Source organism: Columba livia, chromosome 3 (assembly GCF_036013475.1).
Source record: "Columba livia isolate bColLiv1 breed racing homer chromosome 3, bColLiv1.pat.W.v2, whole genome shotgun sequence".
Taxonomy (NCBI): Eukaryota; Metazoa; Chordata; class Aves; order Columbiformes; family Columbidae; genus Columba; species Columba livia.
In genome coordinates, this window is record NC_088604.1 from 88,838,991 (window position 1) to 88,858,717 (window position 19,727).

At 34.7% G+C, this 19,727-nt stretch overlaps 1 protein-coding gene across 1 annotated transcript in view; it reads left to right on the forward strand.

Annotated features, from left to right (window-relative positions):
* Positions 1-19,727, forward strand: part of DNAH8 (dynein axonemal heavy chain 8) — a 147,484-nt gene that overhangs the window by 68,456 nt on the left and 59,301 nt on the right. Inside the window, exons 46-56 of the mRNA XM_021289465.2 lie at positions 1,329-1,415; positions 1,510-1,617; positions 2,394-2,528; positions 3,172-3,333; positions 5,387-5,633; positions 6,900-7,141; positions 7,223-7,363; positions 11,277-11,514; positions 13,124-13,266; positions 15,375-15,509; positions 18,696-18,818. Coding sequence (XP_021145140.2) covers positions 1,329-1,415; positions 1,510-1,617; positions 2,394-2,528; positions 3,172-3,333; positions 5,387-5,633; positions 6,900-7,141; positions 7,223-7,363; positions 11,277-11,514; positions 13,124-13,266; positions 15,375-15,509; positions 18,696-18,818 — 1,761 coding nt within the window. The remainder of the gene's footprint in view (positions 1-1,328; positions 1,416-1,509; positions 1,618-2,393; positions 2,529-3,171; positions 3,334-5,386; positions 5,634-6,899; positions 7,142-7,222; positions 7,364-11,276; positions 11,515-13,123; positions 13,267-15,374; positions 15,510-18,695; positions 18,819-19,727) is intronic.

The window sequence follows — 19,727 nt, forward strand, 5'->3', positions numbered from 1 at the left end:
TCTAAACTGGTAAATACAATGCTGGGTGTCAACTTTTGGCCTTCTGTAGCAAAAGAGCCCATTCTGCTCTGTGTGTCAATCTGGAATCACTGTGGGCGACATGACAGAACTGTACTTCTTATATCATAAACTTTTTATGGGTGATATCTAAGATATGTTGCTCCCTTTCATATCATGACTACTGGTGAAAAAGACTTGCAGTATATATAGACCAAAGTTAGATCCCGCAACTGAATGGAGAATATGCGCAAAAAGATTTGCAAGGCAGTACATGTAATTTATACCAGTTACCAACCATTACCCAAGGGAGAAACACAAACTTCTGGATTTTAGAATATTAATTTTCAGAGTATGCTGTCTTGTTGCCATAGGGTTCCTGAGACTTCATGGTACTTATTCCTGTAATCTTGCAGGCAGGCGATTTTATAGGGTGTGTTTCCTAATGCCAAAGCAGATGACAATCCAAGATGACTTTATGGGAAATTAAAATCTTAATCTGCATGTTCGAGTGCAAAATAACAACGGAGGAGATAATGAATTCTAATTTCTTAAATGTCACCTGTTTGATGTCAGAGTTATTCCTCATGTTTACAACAAGTTTCCAGAAATCTTGTATTAGCCAAACTTTCTTGGTCATTAAAATTTTCTTTCATATGATTTTGTTGTACACTTTCCATGTTTTCATCTTCTTGACTGTGTTATTTTTACTGTGTCATTGCAAAATATTCTCTGTGTATTCTTGAACCGTTATTAAAATCAGTTCTGTCACTAAAAGAGAATTACAATTGCATATATAATTCTTACTTCAGCAGATAGGTTTCACTCAGAAACTATCAGTGAGATTCTGTACTTTGAAGGCTATCCTTTTAGACATAAGGAATAGAGTAGAGCATCCTAATAATTCTTAATTGTAGACTGATTTATGTATATATATATATTTTAATATTATTATTTTGTGTTTTGCTAGACACTGAGTTTTTAATGTTTTACAAAACCTACCTTTCTGCAAAATGGTAATGCAAACTTTATTCATGTTGGGAATATACTACAAGAAATAAACCAACTGGACTGTATTCCATGAAACTTTAAATTCTGATTGCTGGCTTGTTACGACAAAGAAATTCAGTTATTACTCTGTCCATTATGCATAGTTTATTAAATTCATAGTTATGGTTGAAGTTTTTTCTTCACATTTTAATCATCAGTAGACAAGAGTTCTAACTCTGAACAAATACAGGTATTTATGCATAAATTTACTTTTACTGAACAGTTAAAGGGATGTTATTTTGACAATTGTAAATAATAATGCAGTATGTTTTCTTCTATAGAATCCTGGATATGCTGGACGTCAAGAACTACCAGAAAATCTCAAAATTCAATTTAGAACTGTTGCAATGATGGTTCCAGATAGACAGGTACAATTACTGGTGGAACTGAAAGGAATAATGTGTTTTACTTGCTTACCTATCTTCAGAAAAACTAATGGCATTTTTTTTTATTGTATTTCAGATAATTATTAGAGTTAAACTTGCAAGTTACGGATTTATTGATAATGTGGTCTTGTCTCAAAAATTCTTTGTTCTTTATAAACTTTGTGAGGAGCAGCTTACTAAACAGGTAGTGTTATCTATCTTCCTCTTTGTCTTCCTATTTACACAATACAACCTCTTAGATTTTTGTTTGTGCAGATTGTTTTTGAAGCATCATTTTTATGCTTTTTACAGAATATCAAAGTAGTTTAAATATAATTCAAAAAATGTCTCTGTAAGATTTTTAAACAAATAGCCATGTTAATCCATGTATATTTAGTCACATACATTTGTTTAATTGTTAAAGAATTATAATTTGTAGTCGCAAGTGCATAAGATTCTCTGCCTAAACATGGCAGACAGGTAAAATCAACCTGATGATCTCATTTTCCTGTAAAAATTATCTACCTCTAGAGAAAGTAGTTGGAAATTGGAAACTGCAGGAGGAATGTCTCAAGTTTGATTTTAAGTTGCCCCTCTCCGCATAGCACTGCTTTGATTTAAGGTCTTGCATTTAAGCTGCTTCAGTTGGAAAGACACAGTCTGGAATGGAACTCTTATTTTTTTAGAACCTTGCTATGGAGGGCTACAAAATAATTGTTATATGGTGTTATAAGTGATGAGGTCAATTAAATTTAAACTAGAAAAGAAAACCTTATATTCTTCCCCCTGCTTCCTGAAAGCAGTCTCATCATCCTTCATTTATTTTGAAAGAAGAATTAATAAACAACAACAGCAATTCCTATTTTAGCTACCTTTTCCAGGTAGGCAACTAACCTATTCAATATGCAAGTAAGGTTTGATATACTGACGAAATAAAGCTAGAGATCTTGTTACTGGTTAAATCTTTTTTCTGCTCCCTAGGTCCATTATGACTTTGGTCTGAGAAATATCCTTTCAGTACTGAGGACACTTGGAAGTCAAAAGAGGGCCAGGCCAGATGAAGGCGAAATGAGTATTGTTATGAGAGGGCTAAGAGATATGAATCTTTCCAAGCTGGTAATAATCTAATTAAATATTTTAGCACCTTGTATAGTCAAGTCTACTAGATATTTCATGGGATTTTGTAGAAAACTAGAAAAAAATCTTGCACATCCTTTCATTTAATAGTTAAAACATGGTAATCATGTTGTCATTAAACAGCAATGACGATTTATTAGACTTGGAAACAGTGCTCAGGGTATAATGGTTCAAATAGGTTAATAGTGTCTTAGCTGTGGGTATGATATTTTAGGTACTGACTTGTGTACAGACTGACTATCATAAGTGAACTAAATAATTTGTGTATCTACTAAATTAGACTTCTAGAGATTTCTCTACAGATAGGATGTTGTTTCCAATATAAGCTGCAGGTGTTTTACAAATCAATTTTACCTATAGGTTCCAGTGTGTGCTCAATGGGAAATTTCTTTCAGTTTTGACTTTATTTCTCACATGGCATATGGTTGACATTTTCAAAATGTTATTTTTGTAGTGAGCTGTCTGGTTGGTTGGCTGTGTTTATGAACACAAGCATCTGTATTAAGAAAATGTATTCTCTCTGTTTATTATTTTAAAATGGAGATTAATTTTGGTTTGAGAACATTCTTTGGATAACCATGCATTAAGCACTTAATAACTTTTGTTTGTTTGTTTGTTTCAGATAGATGAAGATGAGCCTTTGTTTCTCAGTCTTATCAATGATCTGTTTCCGGGCTTACAGCTGGACAGTAGTACCTACACTGAGCTACAGGCTGCAGTAGCTAATCAGGTTGAGGAGGCAGGATTGGTTAACCATCCACCATGGAATCTTAAGCTTGTTCAGGTAAAACATTTTTTTTTCAAAAACGTTTTTAACAAGCAGGAGTCATAACACCATGTTAGTAGCTAAACTGCTGTCTCACTTGTGCTTCTAATGTGGGACCTGTGTTTCTAGTATGGGAAAAAACTAAGGTTGTGTGTACATCACACTAAAGAAGACCGATTGAAAGGATTTATGTTTTTATTTCTTTAAATTATCCATCATCTTGGTATAGATGGAATTCATGAGGAATAGCATTGAGTATCTTTTCTATTCTATTTCTATTTTATATATATATATATTTACTAGTAGTGTATTAGTATTTTGTTATTTTCTTAAATTGTGTTTATCTCAATCCAAGTTTCACCCTTCCCTTTTGATTCTCTTTCCTATTTGGGGAGTGGGGAGGGGGGTGAGTGAGCGGCTATTGTGGTTATATTGCTAGCTTGGGTTAAACCATGACAACATAAAACAAAAAGTTGCTTAGTTTTGATATGAATAACACTTGGTTCTTGGCATTTGAGGAAAAGATAAGTATACCCTTCATGCTGGCAGCTTGCCATGAATACAGTAAGTTTTGTTTACCTTGTGTTGCAAGCTTCTTAGACCTGGAGTGTGTTCTGATTGAAAAGCAAAAGAGAGACAGTTGTTAAGGTATGGCAAGAAATTATTTTTACTTCAGAATGTTTGTAAGATGTTATGTTTTGTAAACTGATGATTTAATGATTAAGCTGTAATTTTGGATCACGGTAATTTGTATTTAGCATGCGATAATCCTTATGATGTGTTGCTGATCAATGAGTATGCAGTTATATAGTATGGAGGAAAAGAGGTACTTAAATGGCTTTTTGAACCTCTACTCCACCATAACATTTAAATGGCTGACAGTTGTATTTCTGACATGCAAATGTGTTGGAAACTAATTTTGAATTTATTATTAAAGACAGTTAACTCATGTTCTGACGATCTTTATGCCAACACACTTCCCTATACACATTCTTCCTTAAAGAGCGAACTACCATATAATTTGTTGGTGAGAGCAAAAGACAAAGTGCAACATTCTTCCTTATGTTACTTCACAGCAACTAAAATATCATGTCTGTCATCAGAGGTATGTTTATGACTCTGCTCAGACTCCCCCTGATTTACAGGTTTTGTTCCACATTCTACAGGCTGAATCTATAGTGTCCTTCACATGAATGATCAGCAAAAACTGTGCATGGGAGAAAACACTTGACCATCCCACTTAAAGTCACATTCGCCATTTTATTCACAGCTTAATATTTCTGGTTGCCAAACTGTCATAGGAAGAATGCTTGTGCCGTAGCAAATTCCATCTTCCACTGGGAATAAGAAGTTTGAAATTGTCAAGTTTATGGTGGACTTGGTCTTAGTTTAGGTTTGTGGTGCCTGTAGATCTTCCTCTTGGACTGATATAATCCTTCATTGGTCTTACAGAGGAAGCAGCTATATATACTGCTTCTTACAAGGTTCTGTCATCCAGGAGGACTATCAGTCTTTTGTTCCTTTCAGTTGCTCCAAAAGAAGATACTTGTATAGGCAGACTCTGGCACTTCCATAGCAAGCCTAAAGCTAATATTGAAAGAAAAATAGAAAATTCAATAAAGAACTGTCCTGAACCTAAACACATCTGCAATCCTGTAGGAAGTGCAGTCCCTATGTCCATTTAATAGGTATTGTAGCACTATAGCAATTAGTCATTCTTTAGTTGCATTAATGTTTCATTACTATTCATTTTTTTTTCTTTTGAATAATATAGAAAATAGTTTGCAAAATCTGGTAAAAGTATTTTCAGTTGCTTTGAAAATGTTAGGCAAAATTTCATTCTGTAAACTTTTTTTAAGATTAATTAACATTAATTTAGATTAGGATGTGAAGGTATGTGCTATTCCACAAAACACTAAATGTCAGAAAATGCATGCTGATTTCAGTTCTAGCCATATAATTTGTATGTCTAATACATTTATAATCACTGAGTATCAAATGTATTAAATGCAAGCAAAAATCTTCCAAAAGCATATATTTCTTACAGTATTTTTATTTTTTTTTTAAATAGTTGTATGAAACTTCTCTAGTACGTCATGGGCTGATGACACTTGGACCTAGTGGATCTGGAAAAACAACGGTCATAACTATACTAATGAGAGCACTGACACAATGTGGCCAACCGCATAGAGAAATGCGTATGAATCCCAAAGCTATTACTGCTCCTCAGATGTTTGGTAAACTAGATGCTGCAACTAATGATTGGACAGATGGCATCTTTTCTACACTGTGGAGGAAAACACTAAAAACTAAAAAGGGTATGTAAATACTTTCTGTGTTGTATAATAAAAATACCTTTTGAATGATATGTTGAAAAAAACTTATTCAATTTGCAAGGGTGATGAGTTTTCCTCTTGAGAGAAACTGTAGAGAACATAGATGAGGTTACAGTTCACTTCTCAAAAAAGGTTAACAGTTTAAAAAATTAATATTCCAGTAGTATATCTGCATTAAAAAAATTGTTTCCTTGCCATTTCAGTTCTACAGTGCAGATGTGTTATTTAGAAACTGCTAAATTACAATTTAGATTTACTTATACTAGTAGAATTATATATGGTGTTTATTTCCCGTGGTTTTTAATTTCAGTAATTTTTGACTGGAATACTGAAATTCCTTTTCATAGTGACTCATTTGTGTCTGAAAAAAAAATCTATTTTCAAAAAGATCATTCTTTTAGAGAGCCTTCCTAGAAGGAGATAGTTTTCAAAAGAAAGGTGAATTTTCTATATTAGAAATGTCTGTATTTTCTATTGGACATTTTCTATATTCAAAACAAAGCTGGAATTTTAAAGTTTGTCAAAATTTATGCATATTCATTTATATTTATGTTTCAAAAGAAAATAAAAACAATTAGATTTTCAGAATTGATGAGTGATTATAGTCTTCATTAACTTAAATGGGATTTGTGAATATTCAACACATGTTTTTTGTTGCCCAAAGAATCATCATTTTAGCAACCAAATGCAAAATTCCCCATCCCATCTGTGCTGCTCAGGAGAGGTGGATGGGAGGAGGAAGGAGGAACAGTTAGATTATGATGGGAAGGAAGCATTTGAGTCTGGAGGAAGAAAAGGGCGTGGGGGAAAGGTGTTTTCATTTTTTTGTCTTTGTTTCTCATCATGCAGGTCTATTAATTGGCAATAAATTGACTTTCCCCAAGTTGAGTCTGTTTTGCTGGTGACAATAGTTGATAAGTGATCTCCCTGTCTTTATCTCAACCCAAAAACATTTTCACATTATTTTCTCCCTTTGTCCTATTGAGGAGGGGGAGTGAGAGTGTGGTGTGGTATCTGTCTGACAGACAGCCAAGGTAATCTCACCACAGATGTTGTGCCTATTTTACTAATTTGCTAATAATTTTTTCAAAAGCAGTTTCTTGACTAAGTATGCAATTTATATGATTATGAGCATCTGTGGAGATGGCAGAAATTACAATAAATGAAAAGACATTTTTATGTATTATTTCAGTTCTATACCATCTTTTCTAAACTTACTTTCTTGCTCTATTTTGTTTATTTTTCCAGGTGAAAATGTGTTTCTGATTTTAGATGGTCCTGTAGATGCAATCTGGATTGAGAACCTAAATTCAGTTTTAGATGATAACAAGACCCTCACTCTAGCAAATGGAGATCGAATTCCTATGTCTCCTTCATGTAAACTGTTATTCGAGGTCCATAACATTGAGAATGCCTCTCCAGCAACAGTTTCTCGAATGGGTATGGTCTACATCAGTTCCTCTGCCCTCAGCTGGAGACCAATATTGGAAGTAAGATCATCATTGCTGGCTACTGCTAACTTTACCTTGTTACATGTTTTTATACAGAAAAATAATGTGGGTGTTTTTCAGGCATGGCTGAAAAAACGTTCCCCTCAAGAAAGTGAAGTTTTACAAAGTTTGTATGACAGAATCTTTGAACCAGCATATCAATATATGAAAATCAGCCTTAATCCAAAAATGGAGCTTCTGGAATGTAACTACATTGTGCAGGTAAAACAGATACTGTGTAAGTCTGTATGAATTGACTGACTATAGTAAGTGTGCAGAAATAGCAAAGAGAGCATTTGATAGCAATAAAATTTAATTTGAAAATTTTGTTTCCTAAGAAATAAAACCTCAAACTTGATGTTTGTTTCTTATGCAATATAAGAGGAACTGTTAGAGATGTGCAGAAGAAACCTTTACTTGTCCTTTTCACTTCATATATAGTCTAGTTTTCTGTTGACTGACTGGAATTTGCAGGGTTCAGTAAGTTTTCAGAAGCATATGTTTAATAAGCCAGTGGTCTCATTCCAGTTCTTTTAATACCAAACAAATTGTGGTAAGGGTCAGTTTAACCCTACTGGTAGTGTCAGCAGAGAGAGTGAAAAATAATTCTAATTAACTTGTTATCTTCAGATGTAATAGCTGTGATTATGTGAGTCAGACCTTCCAAGGTCAATGCAGCAATTTTTTTACCTCTCCCTTCCTATCAGTTGGAATTCTACCTTGACTGGAGTCCAAAATTTATCGATGATTTATAAATAATAAAATTATGGTTTTGGCAGATTTTGCAATACTGTCAGTCCTACACTGCATGTCTCTAGTTGATTTGTTTATGAGTCTGTTGTCATCTGCAGATTGTAAGTCTTTAGACTTTGCATTTGTCCATGTAATCTCAGTTTTATATTGACTGTCTCATAATGAATTCAGTAGTGTATTTGAATAAGAGGGTAGGCAAGATAGTATTTTGGATAACATTTCCATTTAATATTAAATTAGTAAATTTGTACCCAATATCTCTTTACTGTTCATTAGGGATTTAGCTTCAGATCATCAACAGTTCAAAGTAATTTGCTGCAAATAAATAGCCACAGTAAATGCTGCAAAGATTAACAAATGGAATTAGAACATAGAATTGAAGTCCACAGTCAGAAACTCTGTCACTTGCCAATTTATTGTGATGAACAAGATGGGTGTGCTATGTACACAATTTTTAGAGGGAGATAGTTTTATTTTCTTCTACATTTATTGTCTGTGAAACCTCTGACTGAATTGATGTTTTCTTCATGGAAGACTTTTTCTGGGACTAGAAGTTTCCATGTTGTTAGGGCTTGTCAGGAAGCGTGAGCAAGTCAGTGTTCTACTCATGCCGCCTGGTTAGGGAAATATTTCCCTGATTTAACCCATATTGAATGTTTTTTCCTGTGAATTAAAATCTCTACTAAGTTTCTGTCACAGGTGTGCCAAAGTAAATAACCTGTAGAGGATCTACATATTGGGGTTCGTCTACAAACCAGAGCTTTTTTTCTGTAATTTGACAGATTCATCTCCTCGCTTGCTTCCCACCTCCAGTGTTAGATTCACTTAGTCTTGATTTCTCTTCCCAGCCAGGATCTCATTTTTGGTGTGGGAAGTTAGGGCAAAACATCATGTTCATTTCTGTGTTGGGCAGTCGCTTGCAGATACCAGCACTGGCCATTGCTTGACAAGGTTTCTTGGCATCATCTGGCATTTGTCTACATGCATCTCTCTGATCTCCAAGATCTTGTCCTGTTTCCAGGACCTTTCCTCCAACCAGGTTCTTTACCTGCTTCTTTCTGAGCCCCTCTTTTTTGAAGACCACTTCTTTTGGGGACGTTTTCTTTTCCATACCACCTCCCCAGATTTTGCCATAAATGGTCTATGTGCAGAAACACTGGACCTCATCAGTCTCCTGATCAGTGGTTCTCTCTTATGTCTCTTCGTTAACTGTGGGATTCAGCATGTGCCACTTCATTTAAGTCAGGTGTTGCCAGAATTTACAAACATCTCAAACCGGTTGCGTCTAGCAAATATCAGACTTGTATTTGAGTACTAAAGTTCAGTTTTGGATGTTCACCCACACATACTAAGTTATCTACCTTTTGTTAGCATTCACAATTTAAGCCATTTTTTCATGTAGAACAGCTTCATAATGGTTTTATGTAAAAAGTGGTCCTGCCTTTGCTTTTCTCCTTGTAATTTCATCTGACTAACTGTATATATTTTGGTTTAGGGTTATTCTCCCCTACATGCCTATTGGAAATGCCAATAAACTTGTAGCTATAGTTCTGATGGATATGGTCTGCATGAAGGAACAAAGGTGTTCAATGAAGTTCTTTACCAGGGATTTACATAGAAGCTAAGCAGTTGTAGTAGAAGACAGGAGGTTCATTTCTAGATAAATAGTTGATGAGAAATTAGGAAATGTGTGACAGGAGTATAGTTCTTAGGAATGACAGAGGTTAACACTGATCCTGAGCTACCTTTGCTGGAACAATGGTGTTCAAACTGTTCGTAAACAATAGGGAAAAGTTTTAGGTGAAGAAGTTTACTGATGATACTAAATTATTCAGGGTAGTAAGGACAAAACAGCTAACCATGAAGAACTGTAGACAGACTTTATGAGATTGAATAAATAGCTAATAAAATGGCAAATGAAATTCAGTGAAGATAAGGATGAAGGGTTCACACAGGAAAAAACAAACTGTTCAATGCCATGCATAGCAGACCTAGTGGACATTTTGCCAAAGGGTGTTATAGGTGATTAAAGTTTATGTAGGCTCAATACCAATCTTGATGTTTTAAAGGTGGAAAAATCCACAGAGGATTACTAAACCCAGAAAAAGGTTATTTCTTTCAGAAAGTCCCAAGCTGAAGATGGTACCAGCAGGAAATAGCACCCCCAGTATCACCAGGAGGGTTTTTTCTCTGTTTTCACTCTTCTCTAAGTGTACACTTTTGGTCACTGTTGCAGATGGAATGCTGGGCAAGCTGAAGTTTCATCTGATTTGTTGCAACCATTTGTGTGTTTTTATAAGTCGGTTTATTTTTTTTCTGTTTCCTTTCTCCAAAAACTCATTACAGAATATTGCTAAGCACCAAAGCATCATGGGATATTTTGGACTGCAGCTTGTATTTGAGGGAACAAAAATTTTGTTCAGATGAACTGAGGCACAGCCCATTCTGGAAATAATTAGATAAATTGATTGTCTTCCAAATAAAGGAAGTGACATTATTTTAACATTATGAAGTGTAATTAATACTGATTAATAATTTTTAAATGACATTTAAAAGTAATCTAAAGTATTCTAACTACTTAGGTCCTGTAGGTTACATTAAAACTATATAGTACTATCTAGTATGCATTACTTCCCACTTCAAGTATGAGATCCAAGACAGCATAGAGAATACTAGTTCCAAGAGCTCATTGAAAATCTGCTTCTCTTGTGAAAACACATATTTTGAAACAATGTGCTTGACACTGCCTTGTTTAGAAAGAGAATAAGAGTGATGTTATCTAAGACAGTCAAGCATCTGGCATCATGAATGAAATCAAAGAACTGTAGATAGCAAGTTAAATAATTTTTGGAACCTGGTATCTAGTTCCTTAGAAACTGTGAAGCAATCATAAAATGGGATATTTTAAATTATATATTTAGCACAAAATAGAAGTCAATGTGATAGACACATTAATTGACTACAATTAAGATAAATGCATTAGATGGATGCTGAAAATTTTTCCATGCTTAAAGATGGAAAGAGATGGCTACGCCCCACCTACTTTTGGAGTTCTGAATATCCCACTGTAAAAGTCCCTTAAAAAACTGTTATGTTACTCTAGTTCTTAAATGGCATATGTTATATAGACATAATTTAAAAGGATAGTTGATGATCAAATTACTTAAGTAATTTTGAAAATTTTACCCAATTTTATATAGATATCTTTATTCTCTTGGGTTTGTAGTTCTGAATTTTATGTTATTCTTTGGTAACCTGTGTTGGGTTTCAAACTATGATTTAAAGTTTCAGTACACTTAAATAACGCATGTTCATATATGTATAGAAATTAGAAGTGATTATGTAATACATTCTAATGTACAATATTTCAAAATATTTTCAGTCTATTAATCTTCTGGAGGGTTTGATTCCGTCAAAGGAAGGAAGTGGTTCATCAGCTACATCTCATCTGCATAAATTGTTCTGCTTTGCAATAATGTGGAGTTTAGGTGCCCTTCTGGAGCTGGACAGTAGAGATAAACTGGAAGCCTTCATTAGAGATCATGACAACAAATTAGACTTACCAGAAATGTCCCCTGGCAGCACTGAAACCATGTATGAGTTTTATGTTACTGATCATGGTAAGAAAAAGCATTAATATTATTTTTATGATGGCATTTTAAAACTGAATATAGCTTCTTTGAAATTTAAAAGTCCTCATTATACAGCCATATGGCCAGAGATTTTTGATGACTGTAGTAGTGTCGAGGGTTAAGATTGCGGGGTGACAATAAAACCCTGGCAGATGTAATGTTAACCTCCTCTCCCCCCCCACTTCCCCCTTGTGCCCCTCCCTCTCCCCTTTTCCCACTAAGGACAGGCGATCGGGAGGGAAAGAAGGACAGAGAGAAGAGAGTTGGAAAAATTAGCAATGTTTTACTAATGCTACTAATAAGAATAGAGAAAATAATACAAAATATACAAAACCAATCTTGAAAGTCTCAGCAACTGCAGAGCCGGCAACCAAAGTCCTGGACTTAGACTCGGCAGCCAACCGGAGCTGGATTCAGTCTGTCACTAGGCTTCAGTTCGCAGGGACGACTAGCAAGGTCCTCTCCTAATGTTGGCCATAAGCAGAAGGGAAAAGGGAAAAAGGGACGAGATCCTCGTGATCTCCCACTTTCATATGAAGTATTCACATGAATGGAATGTTATACACAGTTGGTCAGTTTCTTGGTCACCGGTTTCTCGTTGCCCCTCTCACAAGATGCCCATCCGTGCTTATCAATAAGTTTGCATTCCATTGCTAGGTTTACCAAAACATGTGTCTGGTTCTCCAGGAAAATGCAGCTAATATGAAGGCTTTAGCTGACAGGCAAAATTCACTAAAAGAGAAACTTGTTTTTAACAAAACCAGGACAAGTAGTAACACAGATTCCATATGTAGCACCTCTATGCAGGTGAGAAGTCAGAAACAAGGGATAGAGTGCTCACTGGTAATATTTTCTTATTTCTTTTGTTTTTAATTCCATTCTTACAGTTTTGTTTTCTGTTGACTTCATCAGCCTACAATTTTTAGTCTAGATTATTATAAATTTTATATACCTAGTGTTTTTTGTTAAAAATATAATCTGATATTAATTCCACTTAATAATAATTATTTGTCCATGTCTGATAGTAATAAATCTTACACTTTACAAGACTGTAAGAACAGTGTGATATTTTGAATATTGTGAATACTGATATTTTGCATAGTGTGATATTTTCCACAAGGAATTTATAGTTTAAATAACACAAAATTTAATAAAGAACTTCCTGTTCTTTCAAAGTATATTTTCACATGAATACACCTACTTCTTTTGTATCCAAATTCAGTTGTTTGTTTGTTTGTTTGCAACAATGCTTAGCATGCACATACACAATCCATATTCTCATGTTCTATAATTTTTCACTAGCAGTGTGAGAATGAGTTTCTAGGTAAACATTCTTTTTTTCTTCTTTTTTTTTCTTTTTTTTAAAATTTAAATAGACATATGTAACTTTAAGAAATATGTGTATATTTAGTAGGATTGTGGACTAATTAGAGGTCATAACTAAGTATGTCCTTTTGGCTAGATTCGAGAAAATGTATCCGTTTTAATACTTTGTAGTACTTCACCCATAACATGTTGGTTGGGGTTTTTTCGTACTAACAATGTTGAACATGATCAAAATATTGTAAGATATTTTCCTCTTTTTTTGTCACTTCAGGTGAGTGGGAGCACTGGAGTAAAAGAGTTCAGGAATATGTTTATCCAACAGATCATGTCCCAGACTATGCTTCTATTCTAGTTCCAAATGTTGACAATACCAGAACTCAGTTTTTGATAAACACAATTGCAAAACAACAGAAAGTAAGTACAGGATTACTTATTTAAATATATGCCCACTATATGAAATAAATATAAACCTACTGATAAAGTAACTGGAATTTGCAGTCATTCTTCATATTCTCTGCCTCTAGTCATTGCTTGCCAGGTACACTGTTATTTACATATTGCTCTGTTTTTATTTTCTAACAGGAATCCTCTGTACTTATTTTTGTGCATGGGCAAAATGCTTAAAGTATCTTGTTATAAAAGATTAACTCTAACAACCTATCACTTTTTTTAGAGAAACATATAATCCTGTTCTTAGTCTTTACACCATGTTGATTTTTCTGCTTTATGCTTTCTTGAATAGGGAAACAAGGAAAATAAATTCTACAGGGCAGTTCGTTAAAAACCTGAAATTCCTAGCCTTTGCTGTATTTTTTTTTCTCTCATTAGGAACGCTGTAGCTAATAGCAGTAGCCACAACTAGAGAAAAGGAGAGGACAGTCCTCATACAGCTTTCACCAATTTGGTATCATGGCTTTTCACTCAGACCACATTAAACAAGAGTTATTAAAACACAGGCCTAATTTCAAACACAGGAAGACCTGAAAAGTGCATATTTTGCTTTAGCACTATACTTTTAATAACACTAGCAACTTTGTGTGGAAATCTCTGTCAGCTTGCAACATATAAATCAGTGTACTCCCTTCTTAGTACCTGGAGCCAATATCAGAAATATAACAAGTACAGGAGCCAGTCCTGGAACCTGTTTTTTTCTGTAAAATTCTGGAATTTGGACAGAAAAGCGGTTGGCTGGGTTTGATGCAGCTGTTCCAGAGGCCATAATGTGGGTGTGCCTTTGATGTATCTGACATAAATTATGAAAACTTGCAAAATGTTTAGAAACAGATTATTAATCTTTGTATGTTAATGCCTTGGGAGATACTGATTATATTTCCAGGTACATTCTTTTGGCTGTCATTGCAATAGAAATAATGGACATTGAAATATTTCAAAAAGAGTCTCTGAAACCTGGCATTTTCCACAATTCGGTGTTTCTGTGGGGTACAGTTGAAATCTTGCTCTCTTCAGTTGAGAAGTTTCAGCATTCAGTGTGCAATGGGACTTATCTATGCTTCCCTGTTGACCAGTGTGACTGGAAGCAGTCTGCTTACTTTGTTTGCAAGCATTTTATTTCTTTGGTAAGGTTCGATTTGATCACATATTGAACTGTGACAGAGAAATTTTATTTTGTTTTATTTTGTTTTATTTTGTTTTATTTTGTTTTATTATTTTCCTGTGGATAGGATCGCAGCAGCATGAACTTTCTTTCCAAGTACAGCTGAATTACACATACTAGGTGAAACCAAAGGGATGTTTCAGAGATCTGACTTCACTTGTTGGTTCGGAGAGTTTATTACTATCATCTGTGGTGTCATGGTTAAATGGTTGCTTGGATGTTGAGAAACCGAGTAAAGAATGAGACCATGTGGTATCATTGTGGCTATCTGTTAGAGAGCATTAATTTAAATCAGGAGCAAGTCAGTCAGGAGTGCTCAGGCATTTAAAATCTCCTACAGGAATCTCCTGGATTATGAACTTTAGTGCTCACAATCGTAAAGAAATACATACTCCCTTCTGTAAACTGATTAAATTCCTTTCATGAAGTAGATATAATAGTGAAGATAGCATTTGTCAGAAACATAAGTAAGGTGAAAACCTGAGTTGGAAAAACACCATGGGGGATTTTACATGTCTGAAAAAGAACAGCATTCTTATCTAACTCACTTTCATGAGATGAAATGGGAGATTTTTATTAAAGGCTTAAGAGAAAGGAAAGAAGTATTAATCCTTTTGTTCAGCAACATTCTGATTTAGTTTCAGATTTTACCAAGATAAGAAGGAAAACCTCTCATACATTCTCGCTTCATCCTTCCTCTTTTGACTCTGGACATAACTTGTCTTGGAGAATCTACGTGGGATGAAAAACACATACTGTGTGACTGCATATAGAGACAGAAAAAACCTGCCAGAATAATACATTATTCAAAAGCAGATAGAGAAAGTATCCCTTTTTCTAAAATAGGTCTGTTATGCAGATTTAATTTTAAGTTCTGATACTAATGTGATTTAAATATATGTTACAGGCGGTTTTGCTCATAGGAGAACAGGGGACTGCAAAGACAGTCATGATTAAGGGATATATGAAGAAATATGACCCAGAAGAGCATTTGTCAAAGTCTTTAAACTTTTCGTCTGCCACAGAACCATTTATGTTTCAGGTAAAAATATAGATTTTAAGCAACTCTTGCATGTAGTTTCCTTGCGAAGTATTTAAAGTGTACTTAATTCTGATGATAAAATAAGTGATTTAGAAATAAAGTCGAAAAGATCTTTTATCTCTAAGTCACATAAACACTTCAAAAAATTCCATTAAAATAATTTTTGCAGATCGGAATATAAGATAGTAACTCAGAGATAGATATATTCATGATTGCTGTATGCTTTTTCATTATGGAATTCTAAGAATCCATTTTTTTTTTGCTGAAAATCTTTCCTTTTCATTTTAGATTAATGAAAACTTTTGTTTCTACTGCTTCATTTTTTTCCTGATTCTTCATTTTTAAACCGTATTTTTATTTAAATAAATAGCAGATTTCCACTTACCCTCTTATTTTTACTTAGCTTAGGAGTGTCTACAGCATCAGAAATCAAATTGTTAAGGTCCTCTAGCATTGCAACTTTGTAGAGATTTCCCTTTCCTAATATAACTGTTAAAAATCCATATAAATACAAACAAATTCTACAGATAGTTTTCTCAAGTGATTGAAAGGATGATTTATACCACTGTGCTGTGATCCAATACTAGTGAGTTGCTAGGATGTGATCCTGTAAGGTTAACTGGCTTCATTACCTCTTCAAAGCAATGAATTCATGGTGACAATCCACCAGTAGGATAAAGTAATAATCTTGGAGTATTTCTTGATTGAGAAGTCTGCTCATGGAGCAGGTCTTACAAACTCCATCCCAAAATCAAACTTCTTTTTTAAGAAGCTCGTATAGATGTTATTAAGAAAATGGTGAAAATTAATGGATTTAAAATTATTATTTTAAGTCCCAAACTCACAGAATATCTGTTGAGGTTTTCTGTTATGCATAAGATCTTTGGCCGTGGCTTATATCAAACTGGGATATAAGACAGGCATTCTTCCAGGCATGCAAGATTACTTGAAAAGTCAGTATCTCTGTCACAGTGTCCTTTACTTAGTGTATTATGGGTCCCTAGAGCACTCCTATCTTGAAAACAAAACCCAGACTTCCTCGTCTCTGGTACAGAGTCTGTGAAAGGATCTTATTTTGTCTTGTCAGTCCTGTAGTGCCTCAAGATATGTGCTTTCTTTTCATCTAGCTCACTGAATACATAGCTCACTCTGCTGATTATAGCAGAACAGTTGAAGTACTTCTAATCACTTGAAAGAGCCACAGTACAAACAGTTTTTTTAGAGTAATTGTTCTGAGGATATTTGAAAGATTGGGTGATTTTGGATGCATTCGATGTGCTAAAAGTTTCTTAGTTTCTTATGTAATCACTTCTGTTCTCTTAACAGTTTCTCTTTTTCACTTTAATCACATATCTCCAAAATGACAATGGTATGTATGTGTTTATCTTGGAACACTCAGCTAATTATTTTATGTTGTGAAAAAACAGGACAAAAAAAAATCTGGCATGCATCAAGAATAGTGTGGCCAGCAGGACTAGGGCAGTGATCCTCCCCCTGTACTCAGTGCTGGTGAGGCCGTAGCTCAAATACTATGTTCAGTTTTGGGCCCCTCACTACAGGAAAGACATTGAGGTGCCGGAGAGAGTTCAGAGGAGGGTGACCAGGCTGGTGAGGGGCCTGGAGCACAAGTCTGATGAGAAGTGGCTGAGGGAACTGGGGCTGTTTAGCCTGGAGAAAAGGAGGCTGAGGGGAGACCTATTGCTGTCTGCAACTCCCTGAAAGGAGGTTGTAGCATGGAGGGTGTTGGGCTCTTCTCCCAAGTTGCAAGTGATAGGACAAGAGGAAACGGCCACAGGTTGTGCCAGAGGAGGTTTAGATTGGATATTAGGAAAAACTTCTTCACTGAAAGGGTTGTCAGGCATTGGAACAGGCTGCCCAGGGAAGTGGTGGAGTCACCATCCCTGGAGGTGTTTGAAAGATGCATAGGTGTGGTTCTTCAATACACAGTTTAGAGCTGGACTTGGTAGTTTTAGGTTAACAGCCGGTCTCGATGATCTTAAAGGTTTTTTCCAACCAAAACAATTCTATGATGCTATGAGAAAACTTGTATCTGTTTCAAAAATGCTATTAATAATTCTGTCTTTATGACAGTATATGCTACATTGCTTATATAGGATGACATTTGCTTGTAAAACTAAAGAAATATTTTTCTAAGGAAAACATTGGCTACCATCTTGTAAGGTATTTTTTCTGCCATTGTTTATGTTGCAAGTACCTTTAGAAAGACTGTAGAGCTGTAGAACTTGATATATTTCAATTATATATCAATGTCTTGTTAGTCCATTGCATCCTGTTTCTTATTTAGTTCAAACCTCTGTCACCAAAATGTTAATATATTGCATTACTTAGTTCACAAGACATCTGGGAAATCATTGTTAAAGACATTTAAGTTGCCCCTATATGGTGTGTGGTTATACTGCAAATATAAAACAATTGAGCTTAGCTAGGGGAAATCCAAAGCAATCAGATTTTTAAGACAGTGCATGAAAAACTCTCCAAAATCAGGTTACTTTTCCTTTCCAGTGCTACCCTTTGGAAAGGAGATTCTTAAATGCCTTTCTAAATAATTCCAATATTTATAAAAATTATTATATAGATAGTGAAAATACTAATTCTGCTTGTTGATATTCTAGCTTCATTCCCTCATTTCTCAAATTGCATATGCTATCTTCCCACTAACTCTTACTGATCCATGAAGAAAGAGGAAAAAAAATATATACGACAGAATTCACTATTTCTGATCTGTTTTCTTTTCTCTTAGCAGTTTCTGTAACATAAATCTTGAAGTGTTTCAAGACTGAAATACAATTGACAATAAGAAGTAATGTTTCATACAGAGATAATGTGTCACGCTACAATTAATGTCATTTTAGTTTGGTGATTTTACTATAATAATCAGCTTCGATGCTGATAATGAAATACTAATTTCCCAGTTTGAAAACTTAAAAAAAAACTTCTCTAGTAGCCAGAGGTGGGTTGCAGGACATAGTCTTAAACCCAAAAAATTGCATAGGAATGAGCATGAGGAACAGGAGAATAAATTTCCTTAATGATGAATCAGAGATTAGACTGCTAACAAAAAGAGGAAAATACCGGATAAATGCTCTAGCAGAAGGAAATAAGTAAAACATTTATTTAACTATATGTTGCTTCACATGGAAAACATGAACTTTCTTTAATTTTTAGAGGACGATAGAGAGTTACGTGGACAAACGCGTTGGAAGTACTTATGGACCTCCTGGAGGCAGAAAAATGACAGTTTTTGTTGATGATATCAATATGCCATTTATCAATGAATGGGGAGATCAGGTAACTGTTTTTTTAACAAATATTCTTGCATTGTTGTGCTTTTTTTATATATACATGGGAATCAGTGGACTTCCACAATATTTTAGTTAACTGTTAATTATTGGAAATTTTTTCTAATTTTGTTACATTGAAGAAAAAGGAGAAAATCAGATTTCCTGATGAGACATGTAGGATAATGGTATATCTTATATTATTTCCACTTTCGCTTATATTTGTAACACTAAATAAACACATTGCACTCTGGATTAGAGATTTTTGGCTTTTGATGACCTCATCTACAACTTGGCTGTGTAACATTCATGTGGCTATACCATCCCAAAATCAGATAAAAGTGTCTCACAGTTCCTTCCCATAGCAGATCTGAAGTATCTCCAGCCCAGGACTCTAGGTCTTCTGGAATGTCTTTCTTAACATAAATATCATGTATTATTATTACTATTTTAATTTCGCTCAGAGTAAATAACAAATTAGAAACCTGGGACCTCTGTGCCCTTTTGAATTTTCACGCGCTCTGACTTCTGTGAGGCTCACAGTTTGGGTTAAGGCTGCACACAGCATTGAGCTGGTTTGTTAACAGTGTGGGTAGTAGGTCTGATTGTGAGAGTGGGCTTGGGCATGTACTTAAGAGGTAGTATAAATATCAGTGAGACTATGTAGGCTGAATAGTTCCTCCTCTTCACTTTGGTAAGCTCTTTTTGTTAAAATGGAAGTCAAGCATGTGTTTTTAGTGTCTCTAAAGTGGAACCTGGCCTTCTACCTAAATGCCAATATATATCAGTTCTTTGGTTTGCATCATTTGCGCTCAGTTGAGAGAACTTTTTTTTTTTTTTTTTTTAATTGAAACTAGTGTTAAATAACCCACAACACTGAGCTGCTTGACTATAGTTTAGAACATAGGTGGTTGTGTTG